Source organism: Polyodon spathula, chromosome 11, assembly GCF_017654505.1.
Source record: "Polyodon spathula isolate WHYD16114869_AA chromosome 11, ASM1765450v1, whole genome shotgun sequence".
Classification (NCBI taxonomy): Eukaryota; Metazoa; Chordata; class Actinopteri; order Acipenseriformes; family Polyodontidae; genus Polyodon; species Polyodon spathula.
In genome coordinates, this window is record NC_054544.1 from 13,415,250 (window position 1) to 13,436,830 (window position 21,581).

General features: G+C 35.2%; 1 protein-coding gene across 2 annotated transcripts in view; it reads right to left on the minus strand.

Moving 5' to 3' along the window:
- The window catches only part of LOC121322968 (obg-like ATPase 1), a 41,214-nt gene that overhangs the window by 1,201 nt on the left and 18,432 nt on the right, over nt 1–21,581 (minus strand). For both annotated transcript variants that reach the window (XM_041263631.1, XM_041263632.1), the window contains exons 6-10: nt 18,061–18,141; nt 17,699–17,796; nt 4,781–4,921; nt 4,147–4,243; nt 1,863–1,985 (exon numbers count right to left, since the gene is read on the minus strand). In XM_041263631.1, the coding sequence (XP_041119565.1) occupies nt 1,863–1,985; nt 4,147–4,243; nt 4,781–4,921; nt 17,699–17,796; nt 18,061–18,141 (540 nt within the window). The remainder of the gene's footprint in view (nt 1–1,862; nt 1,986–4,146; nt 4,244–4,780; nt 4,922–17,698; nt 17,797–18,060; nt 18,142–21,581) is intronic.

Consider the following 21,581-nt stretch of genomic DNA (forward strand, 5'->3'; position numbering starts at 1 on the left):
AAAAAAAAGGATTAACCAGATAACATGCAGCGAAACCCTCTGCTCTGATCTTCCTTAGCTGAATTTTTAGGCTATTTTTTTATATATATATATATATATATATATATATATATATATATATATATATATATATATATATATATATCGTTTTTTTTAAGAATGTTCATAATATACCCTTTATGGAAGTTACTGACATTTTCTAAATATCCAGTTTAATATAAATTAAACTATGATATGAATATCAATTCCCCCCAACGTAAAATAACTACATGTTTTAATTTGGAACAACAACATTGAATTAAAAACTGGATACTAATTTGTCCTGTTTCTAAAATGTATTTTTTTCACACACCTATAAAATAAAACATAACTAAAAACATACCAAATGTAATAAAATATAAATCTAAGGAATTGTACAGATAAAAAGCATCTGTACCATAGATAATGAGTTTCATAAAGTGAACAGCATAATGTTTTGTTGACATGCAAGGATCTCTCCAGCAGGCTGGTGTAAAATGTTCCAGTAAACCAGGAATGCTCTGTGGTCAGCTCAGGCAGAGGAGTGTGGGGGGTGTGGGTTCCTGTTCAGGAGGTCCGCCTTTTCACTAGCCAAACACTGGTGGGTAGGCAATGCTATTGGTACATTATTTAACCAATTCAAAAGTAGTATTCAAAGTTATACCAAATAACTTATCTTGGATAGTTGGTCTTCTACAGCATCCTTTTTTCAATTAAAAAGTAATTAATTCTAGATGTTTTTACTGCTAGACAATATTACAATATTTAAAAGGGATTAAAGTGGATAATACTTTACTAAGATGATCACCTAACTCTTTGAAAGGTTTATTTTTTATTTAATGTTGGTCTTTGCAGACTGATAAAAAACAAGGTCTCTAAGACTTTTGTTTTGTTTTATATGTACATGCAATGGAATAATAAAATGTGTAAAATCATTCAAACCTATTTCACCAAAGACAACAGCCCCATGATCTGATCTCAGTTACTACGAGTGTGGAGCACTTTAACAGTGTGCCGAGTCCCACAATATTTTTCAAGACGCCATTGTCATTGCAATCCCATTTAAATAGCTACATCTGGGCTTGAAGGAGTGAGTGAATAAAGTTAATATTCATGTAGAAGAAACAACAATGTGAAACGCAGTACATCTGATGATGTTGAATACAGGCAAAAAAATAATAACTTTCACCATTTCATCATCTGGTAAGGTTCAGTGCAATTGGACCTGTGTCCCTGCCCTGCCATCAGGTAGTCAGATTTCACACTGCATTACTCTGGTAAATTACATATTTATTATCGTACATGTATTTTTGTATAGTTAAATAAATAAATCTAGAAATCTGAGGAGGATGTATAAGCCATTTTTATGTTTTAAACCTGGTTGTTCATCCGTGAAACAGTTCTTATGTTAAAAATTACACACTTTACTTAACCTGACTTTTCATTTTACACATCACTGCAATAGGCTGCCATGCCATCCTAAATGTTCTAACATAGCTATATGGCTATATTTAGTTAGCTGTCAATTTCATGACAGTTGCTTTCTGTTACCCAGTTTAAATCTGAAACAAAAAAAAATTGAGCCTACATGTATGTATAAAATGACAATTACTGTACAGGACTTCAGCAAAAAGAAAAAAAAGAAAGTATTTAGCCATGAAGTCTGTTAAGTTGTCAGCACTGGAGTAAAAAAAGCGTGGTAATACCTTCCCCTGTGTAAAGGTGAAGTACATTTGTGGTGGCTGCCTAGTTCACAGTCCAAAGTGACTGTCAGATCTACTAATCGCAAGAGACTTCTTTCAATCGAAAAGAATGCCTGTGCTGATCCAAAAGAAAAGTCTCACCTTGACAGCACTCTCAGTGCCGCCTTCTTTAAAATCTTCGAATTTCATTACTTCAGCCATAATGAAGCCCTTTTCGAAATCTGTGTGGATCTTGCCTGCAGCCTGAGGAGCTTTTGTCCCTTTCTATCAGAAAAAAAACAAACAAAAAAAAAAAAACATTTTTATATATATATATTATATATATATATATATATATTCATATGGATTACATATATAGTCAGTCGCCTCTTGATACCAAATCAGGATTCACTTAAAACATTGCTTCATATCGCTTCGCATGTCATGAGTAGAATCACTCTGCTCCTGATATGGGAATACTGTTCAGATGCTACTCACATGTGCTGAATTCATTCAAGATAAGGGCACACTGCCGCTATCAATGCAGGCAGCAATTTTTGATACTGATTTCGAGGTAGTATTGATTTCAGTTGAAGCAATCTTCTTTCATTGTGGGTTTCAGCTTAGCCTCTGATCATGTCTGGCATCCAAGGCGATGTTTTGCTTACAGAAACTGAGATTATAATTGAATTTATTGACCTACACGGATTATAACTAGCAGTTTACAAATATAGCACAACATGTTGTAGTAGCCTGTCCGGAGTCCTCATATTACAAATATACTCAAAATATACAAATCACTAACTCCTCAGAGGTTAACCTTCACATTTTTATGATTATTGCAGCAGTTGTTCTTTAACAGTGTTATGAAATACAGGCTCTAACTACGTTTAAAATCAATGTAATTCTTTCCTTTTATTAATTAATAAGAGTCCCAGTTACAGCCACAGCTTAAAAGTGTAATCAACATTTACTTTATATTCCAAGTCAAACCTTAAAAATGTATTTGTTTAAATCAATTTGTATACATTCAAAAAGCCACAACGGAAGAGATAATGTGTGACTGCACAACAAACCTCAACCACCTCATCATTATCATCATCAATTACAATCAGCATTTCGTGGTCTAAAACTGTTAAGCAATTTTTAATTACGTATATAATAAGGTCAGGGTCAACATATTTCATGCCAAAGAATGATGTGTATTTAATGACTCCAATATATTATAATCCCCATGTAATTTCATTGATAGAGCACTTGTAAGTATAGCCATCATAAATCAGCATCCAGGTTTGTCTAGGTGGAGAAAAATACATTATAATGCGATTGCCCCATATGTTGAATTATAAGAACACACATTCTGTGGACATATAACCATGCAGAGTAGGCTAATAGATAATGGTGACCTCAAGGGTGCCTAATAAAGCATGGTAAAGTGCTAAAGAGCCTGACATTATAGAATGCAGTTTTTACAATGAAAGATGTATTGCATTAATATAGTTACTCACTGATGCTTACCTGACTAAATGCCCCTCACATAAAATCAAGGCTACTTATAATCAGTCATATGGTAAAACAGTGCATTCATTATAAGTTTCCTTGAAGGAAATACAAATCGTGTTACATTGAAATAAAAGGAAAAGCCATGTTAAACTTTAAACAAATGACTTGTGTATTTTGGGTCCTTGAGAGATTTAATCTAAAGCTAATAAATGTGTAATGCATTTAAAAAAAAAAAAAGAGTAAAAAAAATATAATAGTAACACATATAAAAAGCTTGTAAAGTTAAAAAGAAATAAGTACAAATATATATTCAATAAATTCAAATATATATATTCTAATTACAAATAAATATTGTATACAAAATGCAAGACATATTAACAAATGCATATTGTACATACATTTAATAAATGTTTAATATGTGCACATTTTTAAAAAGGTAAATAATCCTATTTTTCCCTTTCCATCATCAATAAAGTTTCCCATTTACTCATATGCAACATCTGTATTATGGTTACTCTGTGGTCTTTAAATGCACAAAACGAAAGGTAACTAAGATACAAGGGTAAAAAGCCACCAGTATCCCCCAACAAACGGGAAATGAAAAGCGACATCAATTTCACTGGAGACAAACCCAGTCACACAGATTAAGCAAGCACAATACTGAGGCGTCTTATCTCTGACCACAGGAGGAGGGAAGACAGATTCTACAGGATGAAAAAATTTCAGAGTATGTAATAGGCAGAATCAATTGTTACCCACCTCAATCAATGCAGCCCCACTTTCACTGTTCAACAGCTCACAAATAATTAAAGTTATCCTGGACAAAAACCTCATCTGTAATGACTAGCTAACCGCTACCATGACAAACTTCAAAGTCAGTGATATCAATCTGAAGTCAATCGCGTGGAACTGGATGTAGCTGGTGAATAACTATGAAACATACCCTTATGGTCCATGCGCGCACTTCATCTGGTCCGGCTGTGAAGAAGTATTCCAGCAGGAGTGCTGCATATCCACTCTTGATGATCTTAGTTAACACGCTGCAAAACAAAGACGACAACCTCAGATTTCTGCAAGTTATTAGAAATCTATTTGCTGGCATTAAATTGGAAAAAAAGAAAGAATTGAAGTGAATGAGGTATTGTGCAAGTGTGAGCAGTTACTGTACCAATGAAATGCTTTTTTATACATATATAAATCAATAAATACACACCATATTGGCCAAATGACATTTACATTCCCTCCACAGGTACTACATTTATTTTAAATTGTGTTTAGAACCTAAATAGATTCATTTTTACTATTTATATGTACGTACAAAATACTCAGCTAAAGTAGTTTTTACATTAAAAAATATATATACATAAATGCCCAAGTTATAATTACCCTGAGATGACAGATGACAGTTAAAAACATCATTTTAAATAAATCCTTTTGCTGTGTCTTACAGTAACGAGAACGATTCCTTCTTTATAATGGTAATTACTCTGTCAATTATTATTCTATCAGCACAAGCAATTAAATTACAGCAAGGAAATAGTTGATAACAAAAGTGGAGAAAATGAATGCTAATTAACCTTTGTGTCTTGTTCTCTTCGAAATACTTCTGTTTTTCCTCGTCACTCATGTCTTGGAACTTGAGTTCCACTCCACCACTAAAAGGGATGACCAAGGCTCCCGGGTCATGCTTGTCCACCCACTCTTTAATTTTTGCCAACCTGCAGACAAAGGGTACAACATTAGCATGTAGTGCATGCTTGACAGTTCTACATTCATTATCCAGTACCAGTGGCACATACATATTCATAAGAACTGCATGGTTTAAGATTACTTTTTTTGTGTATCATTTTCCAAGGTCAAGACACTACCAGGCAACAGTTTTCAACCCCCCCCAATGAAGAAGACATTAAAATAAAAGAAAATCATTCACATTTCCACTATTAAAAGACATACAAGTTTAATATAGTGCTCTCTGGCACGACGAACAGGCTGGAGGACGGTATGGTCACGGTTGCCATTTTCTCTAGAATGCCATTCCACTAAAATTTCCATTCTCATTAAAACACAAACACAGTCCATTAACTATGGTTCCCAACTGCTCCTGTGTTATAGAACTGTATTTAACTTAATAAACAAAAAGCTTTCATACAAGCACAATCGCTTCATTCAGCAGATTATACTTGCAAGTTCCTAAGGAAAGCACCTGACAAGCAATCTGTGTGGACTTTTTTTCCCCCCTCAATTATACTACAGCCCGAAATATCTGTTAGTACTTACAATCCAAGACAAAGTAATTCATGATATGGACCAACAGACAGCAACAGCAGGGCGCTTGACCTTACATGACAATGATGACTCTCCAGTTAATGATGAATTGAATTCTTAACAGCAGGTGATGGGAGCAATTATCAGATTAAGCACACACCCATTCAGCAGGGGTTTGGACTGATCCCAAAAAAGTGCATAAAACACATTCCACACACTCAGAAGTATCCGGTCATTACCAGCATTTCTTATTTTCTTCATAAAGTTGTTACCATGCTATGTGAAAAAGTAATAGAACTTGCTAAATAAATGATTCTTTGAGCCCTGTCAGTTTACTATCTTTTTAAACCCCTTCAAGGTTTTTACTATAGTGCCAATAAAAAATGTGCCTAGACATGCTTTGTTACACTTGGTGGAATCTTACAAAATAACTTCACACAATTACTGGGCTACTTCAACCTTGGATTGCAAACTCAATTAAAAGTATTCAAAAAGATAACACACCTATACTGCAAATGTTACATTGCGTTCCTAAAAAAAAAAAGCTCCATCTGTAAAACCAGCGAAGGTCAGGTTTGTTTATTCAGAGTCATTGTACACACTCCTTCAGGACATACTGGTAGACATTTCTTTGCAAGGAAAATGCTTGGTGTGACTGATGAATCAAGAAACTGTCAAACTACGGAAACAGAAGACAACAGCTTTTTGCTAGTATGCCAATCTTAGATAATGGCAGTTGCAGGTTGTCATTTTAAGAGGTTGTGATCCATTCTTACAAGGATTATTTGCATTCCTCGGGTATTCCAGTCTTCTACAATACAGATGAATAATGATTCACAAATCATTTCCTACCACTGAAAGGCTTTGATCCACTGAATAGACCATTGTACCTGAAGCTATAATTGGCAAAAACTTGACAGTGCTGAGCATCACCTGCTAAATAACAGAGGAGACTCTTAAAGTGTTGACAGATGATTTTCATAATGTAAAGGCAGAAATGGTACAAGTGAACAGTAAATGAGCACGGGGGTCTAAAGGTCTTTAAAGTGAGTGACACAGAACCTGACAAAACCCTGCTAGGAGAACAAGTATTCAAATTCTCAAGGTTTAGTGCTCTGCCTTTGTGATTTGAGAGATGTAAACCCAGCACAGAATTAAACTCGAAAACTCACAAGGCAATTGCAGAACTTTGTCGACATCCACTCTGGGTGATAAAACAGTGTCATGTAACAAAACATATTTAGGAAACATGTTTCAGAAAAGTAATGAAACACAAAAATAAACAAACAATACATATTTAATATACACAAATTAACTGGTACCATTTAATTATTTATATAATACAATTTATGGTACCATTTAATTATTTATCTATATATATATCTATATCTTATATATAATATAGAGAGAGAGAGAGAGAGAGAGAGAGAGAGAGAGAGAGAGAGAGAGAGAGAGAGAGAGAGAGAGATAGATAGATAGATAAATATATACACCCCCTTGAACTTCTTTCCCATTTTACTCCACACTTTTAAGGGGAAAAAAGTTTTTATTGAGAAAAAAAAAAAATTATATATTAAATATAAAACTGAAAGATCATAATTGGATAAGTCTCCACCCCCACTCCCCCCTTTGTTAATACTTGGTGGAAGCACCTTTGGCAGGAATTGATGGACAGCAATCTTCAAGTCCTGCCACAAATTTGGATTGGATTCGGTAGGGGCTGACTGGGCCACTCTAGGACATTTACATTTTTGTTCCTTAGCCACTCCAGTGTAGCTTTGGCTGAGTGCTTTAGGTCGTTGTCATGCTGAAAGGTGAACTTCTGTCCCAGTTTCAGCTTTCTTGCAGAGAGCAGCAGGTTTTCCTCAAGGACTTCTCTGTACTTTGCTCCATTCATTTTCCCTTCTATCCTGACAAGTGCCCCAGGCCCTGCCAATAAGAAACATCCCCATAGCATGATGCTGCCACCACCATGTTTCACAGTAGGGATGGTGTTCTTTGGGCGATGCGCTGTGTTGGGTTTGCGCCAAACATAACGCTTTGCATTTAGGCCAAAAAGATCCATTTTGGTTTCGACAGACCGCAAAACTTTTTACCACATGGCTACAGAATCTGCCAAGTGTTTTTTTGCATACTTCAAACAGGATTCAAGGTGGGCTTTCTTGAGCAATGGCTTCCTTCTTGCCACTCTACCATACAGGCCAGATTTGTGGAGTGCTGGGGATATTGTTGTCACATGCACTCTTTGACCACTCTTGGACATATAAGCCTGTAGTTCTTGCAAAGTTGCCATTGGCCTCTTGGTAGCCTCTCTGCTTAGTCTCCTCCTTGCTCAATGACCCAGTTTGGAGAGGTGGCCTGAACAAGGCATGGTCTTGGTGGTGCCATACACCTTCCACTTCTTAATTGTCTTGACCATGCTCCAAGGCTGATATTTTTTTATACCCATCCCCAGATCTGTGCCTTTCAACAACTTTGTTCTGGAGTTCTTTTGAAGCACCTTGGTGCTCATGGTTGAGTCTTTGCTTTGACATGCACTACCCAGCAGAGAGAACCTATAGGAACTACTGAATTTATCCTGAAATCACGTGAGTCACTACAATTTAAAACAAAGGTGGAGGCCACCTAATTTGGTGTGTGATTTTCAAGGCGATTGGTTACACCTGAGCTAATTCAGGATTACTATTACAAGGGGGGTGGACACTTATCCAACCAAGCTATTTCAGTTCTTATTTTTAATACATTTTCTACAAATTTCTAAAATATTTGTCATGTGGAAGTTGTGGGGTAGAACATATAGATACATTTTTAAAATGCTCAATTTTAATTCCAGGCTATAAGGCAACAAAAGGTAAAAATTTTGTAAGTGGGTGTAGACTTTCTACAGGCCCTAATAATAATACAACACACACACGCGCACACATATATACACATACATATATATACATATACACGCATACATATATACATACACACACACATATATATATATACACACATATATACATATATATATATATATATATATATATATATATATATATATATATATACATACACACATATATATATATATATACACATATACATACATACACATACATATATACATACATATATATCATAGTATATACACACATATATATATATATACATATAAACATATATACACATATACATATATATACATATATGCTGGGCATCTTGTTACAACTGAAGGAAGAACGGATGGAGCAAAATACGGGAAAATACTGCAAGAGAATCTGCTTCAGTCCGCTAAAAAATTTAAGCTTGGGAGGAAATTCACCTTTCAGCAGGACAATGATCCCAAGCACAAGGCCAAAGCAACATTGGAGTGGCTCAAGAACAAAAAGGTGAATGTCCTACAGTGGCCCAGTCAAAGTCCTGATCTCAATCTCATGAGAATCTGTGGCACTATTTGAAAATTGCGGTCCACAAGCGTCGTCCAACCAACCTGAACAACCTGGAGCAAATCTGTCAAGAAGAATGGGCCAAAATCACTCCGACACTGTGTGCAAAGCTGGTACATACTTAAAGCTGTTATTGCAGATAAAGGTGGCTCTACCAAATATTAATGTGTGGAGGTTGAATACTTATGCAAGCAAGATATTTCAGTTTTTTTACTTTTCTTAAAAATATTTCCTAACATAAAACCAATGTCACCTTACAATAATTGATTTTGAGTTTAAGTGTTTTAAAAAAATATATCGAACAGAATGAAATTTCAGTGTACCATTTGTAATTCAGTAATATGAGAGAATTGGTCAGGGGTCTGAATACTTTTGCAAGGCACTAAATTATATATATATATATATATATATATATATATATATATATATATATATATATATATATATATATATATATATATATATATATATACACACACACACATTATATAAAAGTTATGTGACTTTCATTATCAGATAATGGTTTGAAAAGCTGAACCTTTCAGTGGGGTGTCACAGGTAGCATTGGTGGCAGGGGATTCATGAGAATTACTCTCATACCTCAAACTTGAGAACCTACACCCACATGTTATCTATATATAATGTACTTTTGTATGCATGTTAGGTGAAATTCTTAATTCACACTCTCAAGGATAAGACCAAAATCCATATTTTAGATCTACAGTGCTCCTTGTAAGGGGCCCTGAATTGTGGAGTTTTGTGTGAAGACCTCACCCTCACTGAATAAATTAAATGTTGCATTCCATAATTCAATCATGTTCCTTTGTTTGTTTTACATTCCTTCAAATTTGCATTAAATTTAGGCTCTTCTGGACTCCCTGCTTTTCTTCTTATTTGATCACTTTTTAAACGTGATGCTTGGTAGTGAAATAGTGGGCATTCAGCTGCTTTGACAACACATTTTCAAGAGTAACAATTTCCTATGGCACAAAAACAAAAATAGCACTGATTGACCTACTGCTGCATCGTCTAGATTGTAATTCGTGGGTCTGTGTGCAGTGCAATTAATCAGTTATAATAGAAAGACTCGGCAGTTTCTAGTCCACAGCTCCTTCTCTGAACAAATGATGCCTGAAATTTTTATTCTTCTTGTAATGGAATTTCAATGGCCTTCACTGCAAATCTAGTGGAAATTTTTGCATATTAAGTGGAAAAAATTAAATGTTAACCACGTTTTAATGTGATTAAGGCTGACAGGGTCATTATTTCTGCTAATCATTCATCTGCTTAAAAAGCTCAAATAAGACTCAGTAACAGAAAATGTTTGTGGATTTTTTTAAAAATCTTTTAATTTAAGAAAAACAAAACAAAAAAAAAAAGCCCAGCATTTTCAGAAATGTAACTAAGTTTCAGCAGAATAGAAAAACCCACTTTACAAATCAGTTTTCATTCATTTATATGGTTTACAAAATAAATCAGACAAATACATAAGCTTTAAACACAGCATTTACCATTTCACTCTACACAAAGAAAATGCACACATACTAAAATCGACTGCATTCTGAATACACTGTTTTATAAACAAGAGTAAAGAGGGAGTTACATACCATACAACATTCTATATATACAGCCAAATGTGAAACATAACAGGATTTTCAAAACTGTATATGGTACATGTACAAAACTACAATTTTTGTAGAAATAGTGACAAATAAGTAAGTCACATTGGTACGAGCTGTTGATGGTAAAATGGAGTATACTAATTGGCGATAGCCAAGACAACTTTCAAGTGTTTAGTACAGTTTAGTACAGTTTTACCTTTCCAAGCCTCGTGAAAAGTTCAACCACATAACCATCTACAGACAATACTGACAGAAATGACTTTACTGTACTTAAAAAGCTCCCATAGGCTCAGCAAGTTCACCAGACAATACTGGGTTAACAAACACATGTGATACTGTGTCCCTGCTGAAGAGAGGTTTTTAATGCCACTCAGTACAGACACTAGAAAACGATTATCTTTAGACAGCTCCACATGTTCTGTCATACCACTAATGAAGACTTAACTACGATTACCAAAAAGACACAGCTACATGCCCAGTCAATACCTCTGTTAATTCAGCTACAGCTTTTAAAACATATTGTACATACTACACAATTGTTTCAGTCTACAGCTGAATTAAGACTAAGCAATTGACATAAACACAAACATTTTAATTACGTAATTTTTTCTGTGATTATTCATTTTTATCAGCAACTAAAAATATATGCTAAATGTCACTCGAACAGCAGTCTGCAGTACTATTAACACACTCTCAAACATTGCGTATTTGAAACCGAGAACTACAAATGAAAGGAAATTAAATCTAAGAACCCACCAATCACACAATTTCTTTTTTTTTCTTTTCTTTTCAGTACAGGAATCATTCAAAAGTTCCTTCAAGCTGTCTGAATCCTTTGATGTCCTCAAATTACAGTTGGGGAAAAACAATTAACTGTCCAAAGTACAGGTGCAGGCACCTGATCAAACTGCTTGAGCTGCCCTCTATTTTGTGGGTGCATTTACCTGCATGCATAAGAATGGATTCATCGCGATTAAGGAGGTAAACCCATAAAAGGAACTGACAAAGAGGCAAAACACCTGGGTATAAATGACCCTTTTGAAATGCAATTCACTGCTGAATATCCTGAGGAGTACTATTAAGCGCTCATAAAACTGTAAAGCAACGACCAGAAGAGAGACCCTCTCAAAGTAAATAATTTTATTAGGAAGGAATGGCAATAATGTGCTAAGCAAACAATCAATTCAGTGTCAATATAATATTGCACAATAGCCACTTACTGATATTGCAAATCCAGAAAGTTATTTGTATTTGAAATTTCTCTGCTGCACTTTCCCATTTTACTGAGACGCTATGCATTGGCACCAACTAATAACCTTACTCCCCCCCCCCCCCCCAAAGAAAAAAGTGCACACGAGCTCATGATGTGATTTGCAGCTGGAAAGTCATTGGCTCTGTGGGAAGCTTTTCATCCCCCCGGCAGTAAATTCTTTTGAGGACATCAGTGCAGCCACTGCCACTACCTGCAGATTACTTGTATTTTCCTTAACCTGTCCTGCAATCAAAAGCATGCTTGAAGGGTCATTAGAAGGTTGAGTATGGAATGGGAAGAACTGGCTAAGTTATTTTTCTTCTTAAGCAAAATGTTATCAGTTCAGGGTATTAAATAATGGGGATACTTTTATCATTTTTGCTGACAGATGTGGTGGCATTACAGTATTATTTATTTATAGATAGATATAACAGATATGATCTGTGCAGAAATGTAGGATCTTATACATTAGTCTGTTATTCTGTATATTTAAGTCAATAACGTATTGTTTAATTAGAAGTTTTAATTACCAAATTAATATAATAATTGTACTTATAAACCTTAAGCAGGATTCTGGTCATAGACTTCTGAGAGAAAAATGTTCACTAAAGAAAGCAAATATGTAGTCCAATCATTACTGATGGCTTTTAAAATACAGTAAATTCTCACTAATGCAAATTTCAAGGGACCAGGAAAAAACAATCGCTGTATCAGTAATTCGCATCATCAGGAATTTAAAATGCATACAGTCAGTGTATATTGAAGGTACAGTAACACTGAAATCAAATTTAAATTATAGAACAACGAAAAGTAAAAATTAACAAGTACAGTGCATTTGAAATCATTCCCATGTCCCATTCTGATCTGACATTTTTAAACCACAAAAGCCAGGCGTCCTCAACATCAGGGTATTGTGCAAATCAGAAACACTGACGACATGAATCCAGTTTGCTGTTCATAAGCCTTGATTATTCTATCCCTTTTTTTTTTTTTAGAATGTTTGACAAAGTGTTTGTGGGAATGTTGAAATCCCGAGTTTCATCTTTCCTATTCTTGTACGGAGGTGCATTAGCTACCTATTTCAACACCTCCACTTTTGTCTGCAAGGATAGTACACGTTTTTGCGTGAGCACTGGGAACTCGAAATGCATCGTAGTATCTGTAGTTTTCAAAAGAGCACTAAAACACAGAACAGAGGTGCCAATGTGGATGCAAGGGAATACATTTCCCAATATCTGGTGCACTCCGGAGGTTCAAACTAGGGTGTTCCATTTTATTCACATTTTTCTTTCCTTGGAGAGCTCCAAAATAATTTGTGCTACAAGTAATAATTTACAGTAAGCAACTGCTAAATTTTGCCAGGACCGTGTAGAAAATGTGTACTATCAGGACATTATTCTAATCGGAGCTTGTTTTAACGAGAATTGACTGTACGTCAAACGTGTCAGTTTCGACAAGACACAGAAAACTGTAGCGCAGCAGAATTTCTTATGAATTTTTTTTTCCCCAGTTACTTTTTGACAGCTATATGACGGCTTAATATGTACCACATGCAATATTTATTCTCATCCCGTGTCAGACTGTCTAGCCTTCCAAGGGAGTACAAAGAATGTCACTTATTAGAATAAAAGCAGAAGGATGGTAATCAAGGACATATGCAACATCAGCCAATCACGCCCAGTTTCAACATCCTAGTCCATTCATAACAGTTCAACAATCATTCTGATAACAAGCTTTCACAAGCTGGAAGTGTGCACATCAAATACATTTACTGAGCTTATTAAACTGGACCGCTACAGGACACTTGCTGTGACATGTGCATTTTGTTACAACCTTATTTCAAAAGATTAGAAATAATCTAAGATACCTTTAGAAAAACTATCAAAATATGCCATTAGCTAAAACAAAATACAAAAAATATTGTATACTATACATATCCACCTGGATCGTCAATCTACATTAGGACTTTATTAAAGCATACTACTTTAATACTACTACATTGATATTTCTATCAATGACTGTTATAAAACACTCATTTAACCTTTCAAGTTCAAACATTTCTAACAAAAAAAACACAGTAGCTTGTCCAAGTATATGAATCCAACTGATACAAATTGAACTGGTCTCGAAGCAAAAAGTGTGTTTTGAATCTGGCATTTTGGGCAAATTTGCTTGTAACTAATGTGCCCCAGTTAAGGGGAACACACTGTATAACCTCAAGGAAGCTTGGGAACAAAGATCAAATACTGAAAGTTATGATGTAATTAGTGATAAGAACAGAGGATAATGGCACTCCCAAGTTATAACAATGGATCACTTTGTCCTCTTACAACTCAATATCACAGATTAGAGATTTGTAAAGAAACAGATTTAGCACTCTTAGATTACCTCTAGGTTAGCTGACCCCCCCAGGCCTTTTCTGAATAAACAAATTTCTGAAGAACTTCATTAGCTCCCATCTGTTCTGTGTTTTACAGTATAGCATCACAGGCTTAGCTTAAACTAGCTATTGTGACCAAAGGTTTGGAAAAACACACCATGACATTCAGTAGGAAAAGTACTCCAGTTTCTAAAAACATGAACAAGTAGTTGTTATGAAAAGCGATCATGATCTTAACTGGTAATATCTGGTATCCAAATCTTGACCTGTTTGTGGAGTGTGATGTGATATTGGACAATTAATGTGAACAACACAACAAGTGGCAAATCCCACTGATGAAACTGATATTCTTAAACAGTAAAAGTCTGATGTTCTGAATACAGGTCATGTTCATTCGCTTTATTTGTTTGGTTGCTTTTTTTCCCCCTGTTTGTGCACCTGGGACCCACTGATACCTGATGGCAGGAGATGTTTTAGTATTTATTGGAACACTACAGCCCTCCAGAAAGCTGGTCTATCGCAACTAACAGTTTGAAACCAGGTAACAGCGTCACTTCTAGGCCGGGTTTACCAAGATTTAGCTTTGATTAAAAATAATCCCCACTCCTTAGAAACTATCCTCCGATCAGAGAACCTCAATAACTGGCAAAGCTGCTTTGACAACATCCCATCTGAGGCTAGGCCCTATTTGTAAATCAAATGAGTGACTAATTCAACACTCTGGTAAACCCAGTGAGTACTTGCTTGGAGCAATTCCAGTTCTTCCACCTTATTTAAAAGGTCAATCTACCTACTTAGAAAATAAAATGTGTTTTATTGTACTGGAAGTATGAAGCACAGCATGGTTACAGAACTGTTCAGCAGGCTATTTTAAACAGACCTTTTCCTGAAACTATAGCATAGACATCTGTAGGATAGGTATTTTTCACTTACTGTAAACATATCTTCTTATACAGAAGGTAGCCAGTAGGTATGTAAAGGCACTCCATTATTAACCTTTGGCTTTTATTATCATTTAATATCAGGGGCTTTGAGATTTTGGTATGGAGGTTCTCTACAATTAAAAATAAATTTAAAAAATACTACATCTACATTTTCATTACATTTTAGTGTCGAATATGAACAAATTTGGTGTAAAAAACAAGTGAGGGAGGTTTCCAAGACAATTCTTCATACTACAAACTCTGGTTAGCCTTACTGTGATGCTGCACCAGATGACAGACCCTCTGTTTGCATTCCTTGTGGTGAAGTAATTTATTTTATACTCTAATACAAAAACTATGCTGCATAAACAGACATTAGAGCCATGGCAGAGCAGCTGAACAAAAGGAAAAATGGCAATCTCTTCTCAGCTCCAGTAGATGCCATTTCTCTATCACGCAATGCTTCCCACTCATAAATACATGACAAATACTTCCTCAATCATTTTTTACGAGCAGGGATGAGCAGGGGGTAGTCAATGGCTAGCTTGAGGGAAAATAGGAACAGCAGGCATCAGAAAATGGACAGAAAAACGGCTATGTGGTAAATTCTCTTTTGGAACATCACTCGACTGGCCTGGCTTTGATCTTTCAACTGCAATTATACTAAAAATCCAAATAAGCAAGGAGTTGCTTTTTTATGTTACACACCCGACATACATACATACATAAATGTACATACTGTACTTTTGTTTACATATACACACACATTTTTTAAACCCAAGTACTGGTTGTACTGTTGTATGCAAACTACATTATATTTTGAAAGTTGAAGGAACTTGTTTGCCAAATTCTATTTTTTTTCCTTTCAAATTAAATGCAAAGATTGTAATTTGTTTGATGGTTTGCTTTGAATAGCCTATAACCATGTCATCATCAGAAAAACACGGGGCGCCTGGCGACAGCTAAATCACAGACTGGCGTCTCCTGTGCAGACTGTCTACTATTAGGGTCTGGAAATAGCATTTATTGTACAATTAGAGCCAGTGAGATCTACCTGCAATCATCCTAGTACAGGTGTGAGGAGCTTTATGTACAAGGGAACTGACTCATCAAATGTCAGACAAATAAACTCTGATGTCTACATTGTTACATTGGGCCTCGGGACACCTCAACATACAAGCATATCCAACAGTTCAAGACTTATTACACTAAGGTCAGGTAATAACAAATAAATACTAAAGAAAAAAAAGTGCCTTCCTGTTGACAGCAGATTTTTAAAACACATGAATCATCTAATTTACAGGACTGTCTGTTGTAAAAGAAAATTAACCTGTGAAGTTCCAGAAATCAGTCAGGAAACCATGGTCAATGTCTACTTTGAATTCACTACCAGCAGGGATATTTTAGGTAAACATACTGTACAGTATTGCAAAACAAATGTGCTTACCTAACAATTTATAAGAATACTAATAACAAAAACTAAAAGTAATGTGTTCTTTGCACCACCTTTGAATTTATTTTAATGATGGATAAACTAAACATTAAAGCAGGACGACTGCAGACAAGAGCATTTTCAATGAAAGTAATCTAATGATTTATTGGAGTTACCATATGATACCCATTATTGTTTTGGCTTCCAGTCTACAAATGTTTATTTTTCAGTTTTAAAGCTTTCTCACTCTTTGATATCATATGGAAATGAGCATTTTTTTTTAATGGAAAATTGAAACCATGTGCTTCTAAGTACTTAATGAACTACAGAGAGCAGCGGATGGTGTACTTTCAGAGCATTGTTTGGCTTGGATCAGGTTAGTCTTTTCTAACCCAAGACTCATCTGGTTTGGTTAAGCTTTGTCTTTATGCATTGTTATATATTTTGTAAATTATGAGGAAGGATAGCAGAGATATGTTAACCAAGACTAATCCAAGCAGATCCATTATGCATATCAGCGGTTCTCAAACCGGGGGGTGCAGAATATATCCTGCGGGGCGTGAGAAGGCACAAGAAAAATGTTTTAAAAACTTAACCTATATATATTAACTTAAAAGCAAATCTTACTGCTGACACCTCCTGACATATCAAAGTTTCTAGATGGCGCTGTGCATCTGACTGGTGCCTTATTTTTTTAAAGCTTGCATATTATTAGATGTTGGATGAAGTCTGCCGACATCTGGTGATATACGTTGTTTAACTGGCTTACTGCGTGGTGTGCACGTTACTAAGTGTTGGACAATTGGCAAACTTATTTACAGTGTTAAGTTTGCTCTTATTACGATGGCTAGCTTGTGCAAAAGAAAAAAGACAGCAGTGACATACAGAGAAGCCAGTGGCATGATATATCAAGTACCACAGACAAGAGGAAGGGTGGTGAGGTCCTAAAAGTTTAGTTATATATATATATATATATATATATATATATATATATATATATATATATATATATATCCACAGTTCTGTAGAGGCTATACCTGTTAATGGTATGAATCTATTGGAGTACTGTGGATCCACTTCATACAGCAAGGTTGAGTAATATTTTGACTTACAAAGTTAAAACTTATAAAGGAGTACTTCTGGGTACTAAACATCACATTGAAATATGAAAATATAAAACTCTAGCTTACCATTTGTTCTTTTTTCTGATGTAATCTTTTTCAGAGAGGTTGACCAGATAAATCATTGGCTTGGAAGTCAAAAACAAGTGCTTGTTCAAAACGTCAATCTGCATAATTAACAGGTGGAGAAGTCAACAAAATTGCAGCAGACAAAAGGCATCAAATATTTTACAAAGAAGAAACAAAAAAAGATAAAAGCTTGTCCCATGTGAACATTCAGGACAGATGTCATTAATCCCATAATAGGAAGCAGATAGTTACAATTTGCATCATATAACTTTGTACCAAAAGAGGAATCTGACATGCAGTTCAGATTACAGGATCCCAGGCAAATGCATATTAATAAATCTAAGAGTACATCGAAGTCCTACCTCCTTCTCATTCCAGTCCCGACAGAAACGGACATGTTTTTTTTCATCCATTACCCAGTTCTTGATTTTGCACATTATATCCTGCATAGTATTAAAAAGGAATGACAAATAAAGTCATTAAAGCAGATGAAAAAGAATGTAAACCCAGCAGGATGAGTAATTATTTCTTAAATGCATGGCATTCCAATGCCAAAACGAACAATGCATGCTCATATTAAACGATTGCATGCAGACAGCTTTAAACTGAACTTGATGCAAGACATTTGATTAATAAAAAGCACCGGGTTCTTCTGCTTCTGAAAATAGCTAATATTTTTAAAACAAAACGAACATTTGAAATAATGTAAAAAGCTATATTAGAAACACTTAAGTATTAATCTCACTCCTATTTCTTTCACAAAAAAATTACTCCATGTAATAGGATATAGACCGTGCACAAGGGCTGCAAGCCTAAGGTACCAATTTAAAATTACAATTCCATAAAAATAAAATTTAAAAAATGCTTTTTCGTGAAGAACATTTTCCACATTCATTTTCATAAATTGTGGGTAAAAACCACAGGCAAGATAACACTGCTATTCGGGGAGTGGGAATGGGTGGGAAAATGGGAGGGAGTCAGTTATAAAAATTGTAATAAAGAAATTGAGCCTATTACTGTTGATGCAGCCCCACAGAAATTAGCGGAACTAGTCAAAGCTTTCTTTATATAACATTCACTTTATTTCAACATCATCCCCTCCTCCCTCGACTCTACCCCCCTTCCTTTATGCAGAAAAAAAAAAGAAAGAAAAACCTGCCAAATCCTCAATTACACAATGGCAAAAACCTCACGCTGCTGCCCTCCAACCAGCTGCATTCACTTTGAGAACATCTCTCTCCACGGGAAATCTAAAGGCCTTTTAGTTAGTGAGATAGTGTGCATTCAGAAGGAGCAACTGCAGGAAGAGCCCAGTGCACTTTGTCTCTCTGGCCTTTCCTCACAGAACGATTAATCATCTGTGAAATGGAAACAGCAAACGGCAAGTGACACAAACTGAACCCGTTCGAGCTTTTCCTCATCATTTTCGCAGCAATGAAATGGAAAGCTGCGTGTGGCATGGTTCTCCTAACAGGCAGGTGTTAATAAAAGGTACACAGGTCTGGAGAGGTCAAACACAGCTTCTCTGGCAGACAGAGAAAGTTTAAGGGTCATGTGTTTAAGAATTGCCTACGCATATTCTTTCAAATTGGTTTGTTGAAAGAGCACGCCTTTAATGAATGTGCTGTTCTTGATTGCCAAAATGATTTAGACTGTGGAAGTGCTTATATTTCTAGGGTAAATGTTTATTTTGTCTTTCATTTCAGTAATTTATCAGAACCATGTTCAGGTGTGCATTCCAAGGCTTTAACTACTGTAAACACACAAAAAAACTGCTACTGAGAGCAGTGCTGTTTAAGTAAGAGTTGCATGCTGTTCTAACATTACATTCAGAACAAAAATGTTCTCCAAATAAATAGCTTATTCTAAACCCTGCTATACTTCCAACAGGTTTTCTGGCAAAAAGCAAAAATAAAGAGAAATATAAATAAATACATGAATAAATGTCAGTGATTTGAACAATCAACAAACGATTCTCAATAACACGCCTTTTCATTTTCATTAAAATCACACTCTGTTCAGCTTGTCAAATACAAACATTCTAAAATGTATTTGATAAGAACCATTCTTTCAACCCTAAAAAGGTTTCCCATAGATTGCACTTGGCACCACATATGCAACCTTTGACAAGTAACGTAGATCATTTTTATTCAATGCCTAAAATTGTCAGCAATTATGTACGTCAGTGGCCACCTGCAAATGCTGAATGGCAGCCAGTATGAAAATCGGTGTTGGAGAGGATTATTCTGGGGAAACAGCCCTAATGGGGCCAGCAGGTGAAATAGCCCAGCTTGTTAATTTAATGAGTGGTCAAAGCTTACATATACCCAGACCTACAATTGATCGCACAGAGACAGCTGAATGCACGTCTTGTGTCTCTTACGGGATGATATTTCACTGCCTGAATGCAGTTTCTGTCGTATGTCTAAATTTAATACAAGCCTATCCATGCCACTAAAAGCAACAAATTCTTCTTAAAAGAGGAATATATAAAAGTTTTTTTTTTTTTTTTTTTTTTTAAAGCATATGGTGCTTACAAAATGATTCCAGTAAATGATTCCTATCTATCTATTGATATTTCATTGGTCTCAGATTTTTCTATGTGAAACACACGCATTATGGTAAAGGTAAATGGAAATGTATTTGAAGCTGTTGGAGATGGAAATGTATGTGAAGATGCACACTGTAGATACCTCAAGCTGTACTACTGGTTAGCTTCATAAAGTCGCACGAAAGAGCTCTTTTAAAGAAAAACATTTAAAATCTTTTTTTTTCTTTTTTTTTATATATATATATTTTAGAAAAGGTGCTTAGGAAGAGTTATTGTCTAAAACAAATGACACATTAAGAATAGTTTTTTTTCCTAAAAGGACTCAAATTAACAGAAGAAACTCATGTGCCAGATGCGTTCCTTTAGTGGAAAGTAAAAGAATGTAAAATACATTCACCAACGTTATTGTTTATAAACACGCGGTAAACAATGTGTGCTTAAAGGAAAACATGAAACGAAGCGATGGTACTGCAGTACAATTCTGATAAGATTTACTGTAATTATATTGTAAGCTATATGTACACACATTTAAAGAATTAAAAAAAAATATATACACATAATATTTGATTTAGCAGAATGTTTCTCGTGGCTTAACACAGAAATGGAAAGATTATTTTTCAAAGGGAATTAAATCCCATAAAAGTGTTCATAAAATTAACATGACCTGAGTCTGCAACTAGTCTTAACACTCAGACAGTAGCATGTTAGCCTATCTGCAATTTCTAAAACGTGAATCCCCACCACGTCCACAGTGAACTCTAGATCATTGCAAATGATTTACAACTGTGCATTCTGGGCCGGAATCAGAACTCCATGCTTGAACAGGTAAAAAAAAAAAAAAATGTAAAGGAATCACTGGGGCATTATCAAAGCCCATGATGAAACCAATGTTTTCTGCAAATAGTAATACAGGAAAATTTTGTGAAATCAGACTAATTAAATTTCACAAAATAAAAAGTGTGTAATTCAGTAGAATTAAGTGTGTAATTTAGTAGTGTCTCTACTACATTTCCTATTAAAAAAAAACAAAACAAAAAAAAAAACACAACTTTGTTGAATGTCTGGTTTGTTTAAATTACCAAATATACTGTAGTTTTAGATGTGGGGTCCCAAACTCCCTCATGGTCTGTAATAGTATTAGGAGGTGGTGTCAATCTCTTAAAATTAAAAAGGGGATCACCAGATAATTCAGAGAAGCGAAACTTGACCAAACATGTCGATTTTATCTCCGTTGTATTGCCCCTGCAGTTGTGAGATGGGACAATAGTGGCACCACAAAATATACTGGCTCACTGAAAAGCATCCAACTACTACATATAGTAGTTGCAGTAA